This window comes from Monopterus albus, unplaced genomic scaffold, assembly GCF_001952655.1.
Source record: "Monopterus albus unplaced genomic scaffold, M_albus_1.0 scaffold235.1, whole genome shotgun sequence".
Taxonomy (NCBI): domain Eukaryota; kingdom Metazoa; phylum Chordata; class Actinopteri; order Synbranchiformes; family Synbranchidae; genus Monopterus; species Monopterus albus.
The window spans coordinates 296,072-303,604 of record NW_018128115.1 but is presented as its reverse complement, the minus strand read 5'-3'; the positions used below and the strand labels follow the sequence as shown (position 1 = coordinate 303,604).

The 7,533-nt window shown below is 45.0% G+C and overlaps 1 protein-coding gene across 1 annotated transcript in view; it reads right to left on the bottom strand.

The window, feature by feature from the left end:
- capn8 (calpain 8) overlaps positions 1–7,483 on the bottom strand; it is a gene marked incomplete at its 3' end in the record, with an annotated part of 16,935 nt that extends 9,452 nt beyond the window's left edge. Inside the window, 7 exon segments of the mRNA XM_020620282.1 lie at positions 223–308; positions 437–520; positions 772–940; positions 4,213–4,346; positions 4,678–4,796; positions 4,875–4,944; positions 7,180–7,483. Of these exon segments, the coding sequence (XP_020475938.1) occupies positions 223–308; positions 437–520; positions 772–940; positions 4,213–4,346; positions 4,678–4,796; positions 4,875–4,944; positions 7,180–7,419 (902 nt within the window).
- Positions 7,484–7,533: the final 50 nt, after the last annotated feature.

Below are 7,533 nucleotides of genomic sequence, written 5' to 3'. Positions count from 1 at the left end.
TTAATGTACCACCACAGTTGAGGAGCTCAGAGGTGAAAATACCAAAGCTGGACACAGAGAACTAAAACTATGTGAGAAGATGTTATTTTACCATTTGAACGAAGCAGCCCTTTAATGTGTAGGCGCTGTTTGATTGGTTGTAAGGGAAGCAAACTCTCCTCTGCCTCAATAACACACGTGAACTGAGATTCAGCATCACGAACATGTGTTGTGCGCACTCACTCGTCGCTCCAGGCCCCGGTCCACTCCACCGTGCCCCAGGGGTTTCGGATCCTCACCAGGTCCACCAAAGAGCCGCAGTTATGAACCTGCAGAACAGACCTCAGAGCTGTAACCTGAGACCATCCAAACCACCTGCAGCCGCTTCCCATTTCATGATGAGCTGGACTTGAGTCAGAGCACCCTGCTGCCTCAGTGATTTCCCAGAATGCCTCACCTGCTGTGCTCCGGTGACGGAGTAGGCGTGGCCTTTAACCAGGTGCTGAGGGGTGATGGCCTCCTTGTCCTGCGAGCTGGAAATCTGACAAACATAGGAGTGTATCACTGACAAAGCACTGCCGAACGTTTCTTGACCCTCAGCCTGACCCTCAGCCCCTGGGAACACTTTTAACTTGTGTCTAATTAAATGTTTAGATTGTGGAGTTAAAAGAGGTGGAAGAACTGAAATGTTCAAACTGCTGTAGTTTTATGAAAGCCACTGAGCTCAGTGAGCATTAGACCGTCTGGGATTTTAACTTTAAACGAAAGTGTGTCAGTGTCTGAGTGGTTTACGTCGATGGAGCAGCCGAGCAGCGAGCCGAGCTTCAGAGCTTTCCTCATGATGTTGACCAGGAAGGGCGGAGCCTCCTTCAGGTCGTAGCTCTCTGAGATTCCTCCGGTAAAATCCTCACAACCTTCAATGGACGAGCCTCCGCTCAGAGCCTCGTACGAGCTGTTCACCCTGCGGCAGAGAAACAGGAGGTCAGTGCTGAGTCAGGTTGGGGGCAGTGTCTGCTTCTGCACTGGAAGCTGAAATTAAGAAACGATGTGCGTTCGCTTCTGGCTGATTTCAAACCACTTGTGTCTTCAAATACCGGGGACTTTGCAGGAGTCATGCCTTGGCTGAAAAGGATTCAAGGTAAAGACTGGAGGAAGTTAAAGGGGCAGGAGAGGTGAAACCGCTGAGTCAGCTGAAGTTTCAGTTTCTCTGAAACGGGACCACGCACATTGATCCAGGCCAGTACCAACAATATCAGCTTGACAGCTCGTTTACACCTGCAGTCCCGGACCAGTATCAGCGCCAAACAATAAAAACAGATTCATATGCCAATAAAACCAGAAGAGGAGCAGCTCCACGTGTCCAAAGAGCTCGAAGTGTGTTTAATATCGGCCAGAAGCAATGGAAGTGCTGAAAGCAGATGAAGTGTCACTTGAGGTGTGAACACATTTTACATGTAACACACAAACGTAGGAGTTAGTGTGAGTTCTGAAAGATGAAGTAGTAAAAGGAGTTGAATGTGTCAGATGAAGAGTAATTGTTGAACAAAGCTTCATTTAGCTTGAACTTGTAAGAGTGAACATTGAAAGAAGCTGAGGTGTAAGTGTTAAAGCACAAACCAGCTGTAAACAGAAGATGTAAGCACTGAAATCAGCTGAACTGTCAGATTGAATTTTAGTGATAAGATTTACTGCTAGTTTATTAAACAAGAGGTTTGTGTGTTGGGGGCTTTTGGAATTAAAGAAGTTGGACTATAAAAGTTAAGTGTAAGGACCTGGAGTGGCTGTTGAAGCATAAGCATGTCATGAAATAAACTAAAATGTACAAACTATCATTTAAAACTAAATCTAAAAAATGTCCTGACAATCTGAAAACAACACAAATTCAACATAAGCACAAGGTTTCTTAATAATTAAAGTTTGGGGACACGTTGGGATGAACATGAAGGAACCTGAGAACGAGTGTCCGTCTGAGGCAGCCTCGGCCCAGAGCAGCAGGTGTGACACCTTTACCTGTTTACTGTAACCAGCTGAGTCAGAAGCCGCTATCGGCCGCTCTGTTTGTTTTTCAGGTTTGTCAGTGGCGAGTGTTTACTGAGCAAAGCTGTTCCACCCTACTGCTAGTGAACTAACACAGCGTCTTCTGTAAACACTTCAGCTTTATTTCTGGAAAACACATTATTTACACAGTGTCACCTATAAACCAAGGTACAGCCAGAGAAACACTGAGTGTAGACTGTACCCGTAGCCCAGAGTGTAAACATTCGAGGGAGCTGGTTAAAGGTAATTAAAAAGAAGGAGAGCACCTGCAGAAAGGAACGAAGACACAGTAAACTGTTATGATGCAAACTAAAAGCAGTTAAAATGTTGGTGGATTGTCTTCAAGACTCAAGATTTTTATTTGCCATTTATGCATAAACAGAGAGTCTGAGCATATAGGAATTCCTGTGCAGGGCTCCTTTGGAGTCAGGTAAGGAGTCAAAAGCCAGAAAAGAACATCTACCCTGAAAATAAAGTTACATAAGAGTGACATAGTATAAGAACACATTCAAGATAAAAACACCACATCTGCTGACCAAAAGTAACTCAAAGTAGGTCAAATGTCAGCTGAAGTGTAAACTTTAAAAGAAGTGATTTAAATTGACGTAGCAGTTGAAGTGCTTCTCCTAAAAGTTTTAAAATTAGAAGCTCTCTGTCTAAGCAGGACCGAAGGCCCCCTCATGCCTTTGTTTCTGAGAGGGCAGACCATTGTAACGCACTGCTGACTGGCCTCCCCAACAAGACCATCAGAGGCAGCTCATTCAAAATGCTGCTGCGCTGACAAACACCAGGAACAGACGGCACGTTGCTCCAGTCCTTAGATCTGTGCACTGGCTTCCAGTTAAATATAGAATTCAGTGTAAGGCCCTACTCAGTGTCTACAGGTCTCTCAAGGTCTGGGCCCAAAACACATCAGACATGTTTGCTGAGCACAGGCCTGGGATAAAGACAATTTTCTCAAACTTTAGACATAAAAGGTAATTTAGACATAAGGTGAAAGTGCCTTTAGCCATGACGCTGCCCACAGCTGGAACCAGCTCCCAGTGGAACTGGGATCTGCACTGACTGGAGCCATGTTTAAGACTAAACTAAAGGCTCTTCTTTTCTCCACTGCTTTTAATGAATGTTCCTTAATTCTTCTCAGTTTTCCACTTTATCTACTTGATCTTTGTTCCATTACTCACTGTGCTGTTTAGCTGACTGTATAGACACTGGTGTCTCACGTTCCAGAGCAAAGTACACCTGTGTCTGGTGTAGACCAGTCAGAGGATGGTCTTGGAACTGAAGGGGTACACGGTGTCCAGAGAACCCCCAGTCTGCCACAGCTGTAGAGCGGTACTGGGTATCTACACGTGCATGTTGCTGCTTTGTGCCGTCATGTTTTATCTGTTTGCATCAAGTTCAATCTGATTTGCCTTTGTGTATGAAAATGTGCTGTATAAATAACCTTGCCTTAACTGTCATGTGTGCCTGTCAGTTTATCAAAACAAGAAGCGTGAACACTGAAATTGAAGTGTAACTGATGAAAGGAGTTGATTGAACTGGAAAACGTTAGTGTCAAATGAAGCAGTTTGAGGAGAGAAGATGTAAACATGCACAACGTTTGTCTGCTGAGCTGATGTGACATGTATTAACATGGAAGACGGGCAAACTGAAAACAGTGGAGCAACAAATGAAAGGAGCTGAAGGTTTGAAGAAAACAGGCTAAAAGTAGCGAAACTGTCATTTGGAATGTAAACTATGTGCACGTGGGAAAAGGAGACTGAAATGTGCAGTGTCTGTCAGTTGGTGCAGTTATTGTGAGATCAGTAAGAGCTGAAGAAGTCTGTGTGACAGTGGACAGCCCCACAAAAAGAAGTTGATTCTGAGTTGATATTATTTGTCAGACACTTTCGTGTCTATTGTACAAATGGAACGTTAGCGGCTGCGATCAGAACAGGTCCGAGTCGTTCATAATGATGTCAGTAAACCAACTTTCTCCAACTACTGATATGACTGTCATCTTGTTTTGTATTCATCTTTGTTTGTTTGTTTGTTTGTTGTCTTAGTGGTTGTTTTATTTTGGTCTGTTCATTATGCTTGTTGCTTTCATTTACTGTCTTTTCATTTGGCGTCTTTCTTTTTTGTTGTTTATTTGGTATCTGGTTTTTATCTCACTGGAGTCTGTGTAGTTGTGTTTGCTTGTTTGGCTCTTACTTGGCGTAGGCCTTCTCCAGCAGGGCACTCCAGAACTCCCTCCCCTCAGCCGAGTGGACAAACAGCAGCTCTCCGTCTTTGGCCGGCAGCTGGTCATCGATCACCACGTCCACCCACTCCCCATACTGCCACAGCTACAGGAACAGGAAACATGAGGTCACTTCCTCTAAAGCCTCCGCCTCCCCACCCTCCTCTGGTCCTCCATGTCCCATAATCAACTGCTCATACTTTAATGGTGCATTCAGGTGCAGTCATGTTCTCTGTGACATTTGAGTGTCTCCTGATCTGAACCCTTCAGAGGATTCAGCTTGTGAAAAAAACTTTGTTTGTAAAAGACCTCTCCTGGAATCACCACCTTAACATGGTGGAGAGGTTGCTGAGACAGTTATTCTGCTTATTATGTGAAAGAAACCCCCACTGTACATTAAACCTGTTCCAGGTGTGTCAGTGAAGGAAATGTGAGACCTGGAAGTGAAAGATGCCGGCATACTGTGACGTGAAGCTCTGACTAGGAGGCACCACTCTGTTCAGAATCTGAGGGTCCAGAGTCAGGGAGGCGATGGCAGCCAGCAGCCAGCAGTCACCTGACAGACAGAGACCAGGTCAATGATCTCGCATCTGCTGACACATGCAGGTGTGTGTGTGTGTGTGTGTGTGCTCACCCAGAGCTCCCTGACAGATGTCAGTTCTGTTTGCTCCATCCATGATGAACTGAGGATCAGAACACAGCTCCTGATTGGACGAGACAGCAGGTGATTAGTGACATCATAATGTACTGGAACCGTCATCGTCAAACACCAAAGGTGAGGGTTATTTTTTTAGTTTGCCTCCAAAACAAAATTCAAGCTTCATGTTAGTATTTTTAACGCTCAGTATAGAGTAGTGATGAAGAGCCGGACGTTCAGATCAAATTCACGTAACCAGAAACAAAAATGATCTGACGCTTTCAGAAGCTTTGTAATGACTGTGAACTGTAGGCATAGCTGCAGCTAAGATGTTTTGGTGAACTGAGTAAGAATGGATCGATCATAGATGTGTGACCTGGCCCTCTGACTCAGATTATTAGCTGAACATTAATAAGGGCGTCACCATACTTCACGTCTTATTTTCATGTCTGCATTATTCTGTTTGTTTCAGCTGCGAATTCAGTTTAAATAATTTCCTCTAAAAGCTCGAGGACAGAAGCTGCAGATGTAAACTGAAGCACAACTTTTACAGTTAGTCATATTAATGTGCTGTCACCACCTAGAACTGAATCTGCCACTGAAATGTGATAAAAACTGAACTGAAACTATTAATGGATGAAAGTAAACTCAGCTGTGATGACACCTGCCCAGGTGTAACAGCAGGTGTCTTCAGAGCTGCCTGGTTAACGTTGAACACAAACCTCTTATACAGGAGGAGGTTTGATTTTATCTGTAATGTCCTTAAACTGGCAAAAGGCTGACAAATCTGACAACACATTGATACGCTGTTTGTCAGGAAACAGTTCCAACACACAACACCTCCACACAACAATTGTGGTTTCATGCCATGTGTAAAGATTAAACAAGACACACCTGTAACCTGATCTTTACGGGTGCTGAGAGGTAGGCTTTGTTGCCTTTGCTAAGAGGCAGTGTGTCTGGTCGTTATGCTAAGCTACGCTAGTTGTTTCCCTCTGTCCTTTCATTCACTCTTTCACCTCAGCCAGGAGGGCATGGTTTTGGTTCCATGGGGGGTCGGGGGGTGTCGGCAGCATTAGGCAACACTGGATGGATCATCAGAACACTCAGGTGCTCTTGTTCTTTCTGTCTGCCATGGTCAGTGTTGGAACTTTTTATTTGAAAAGTCCTTCATAAATAAACATATGAATGAAGTATTGTGACGAGCTGACGGCTGGGCTGGTGGCAACAGGGAGAGCAACTTCATCCTTCACAGAAACTAACAGCCCTCAGAGCGCACATGACCCTTGGGCAAGGCGCAGCGTTCACTCACGCAAATGGGTCCCTTATGAAAAATGAGATCCAGAGCAACACAAAATGTGTCCTAAGGTCTTTGATCCCGATCAGATCATCTTTTAGGGTATGACAGGCAGTTCTACTGGGCATCTTACCCGAGCATGTCGGGGCTCCATCGTCATTACAGGCCACATTATGGCAGAAAAGATGCATTAACGGGCTTTTACTGTTAAGTTTCAATGGCCATCAAGTCAGAATTTTGATTTGGGCGACTGTGGTTCAGTGGGGAGAGCGCTGGTCTCACAACCAGAAGGTTGGAGGTTCGAATCACGGTGCCTGCAGTCCACATGTACAAGGCACTGAACCCAAGTTGCCCCTGATGGTTGGAGCCATCGGTGTGAGTTGGCGTCGCAGATGGCTGCCTCGGTTCTGTGCCGGAAACAAATTCCCTGTGCGTGTAACATACGTGGCCAAATAAAGTGATTATCTGGTGACAGACACTCCCACCCTACGTATGTGCCTCATGTTTCAAACAAAAATGTTTTTGATAACTTTTGACAGAGATATGATTTTTTTATTTGCCCCATGTTAAAGATTTTTACATTGACCTTTGACCTTTTTCAGCCAGAATCTAATTACTTCTGTGGTTGGTCCCTCCAGTGTCTGTAGCAAGTAAACTGATAATCTATTCGGCTGTTTGTCCATAATCCTGCTAAGCAACAGAGGGACACACATCAAAAGCATAACTTCCCTGGTGGAGGTAACAAACTGCTGCTGTTTTCTTAGTGCAAGCAACGACGCCTCTCCTCATACTAACACATAAAAGGTTCTTAATTGATTATTACTGACAATAATCATTATTTCTTTGATTAAAGAGAAACAATCTCACTTTTCTCCTTTTCTCAGTTTGCCTCCACAGAACACATCTGAAGACTCTGGACATTTTTCACTTGGCCTTATGAGATAAACGATTAATCAAAATTGATGGATATTAATCATTCATCACACACTCGGTGCTGCAGCTCACCTTGGGGCGTTTCCACTCCACTCCGACGGTTTTGCACGAGTAGCGGCCCAGCTGGTTGTAACCCAGAGAGTCCCAACTTGCAGGGAAGGTTGGGTCACAGAACAGCGAACCACTCTGCAGGCACTTGCTGCGAAGCTGCTCAAAGTCCTGCTGGTTGAAGGGGACGGCATTGGCCTGGCTGCCCGCACCATCCTCCTCCCGGGCCTTCCTCCGGGCCAGCTCAGCTGCCATGTTTGCCATCCTGAAGGTCTGCCAAAGTTCTGTGAAGAATGTGTTGAAAGACTGTCGAAAGTCTGACAAGAGTTTGGTAAAACGGAGCTGAGAGTTGGGTCTGCCAGGTATCAGCCGCTGTTC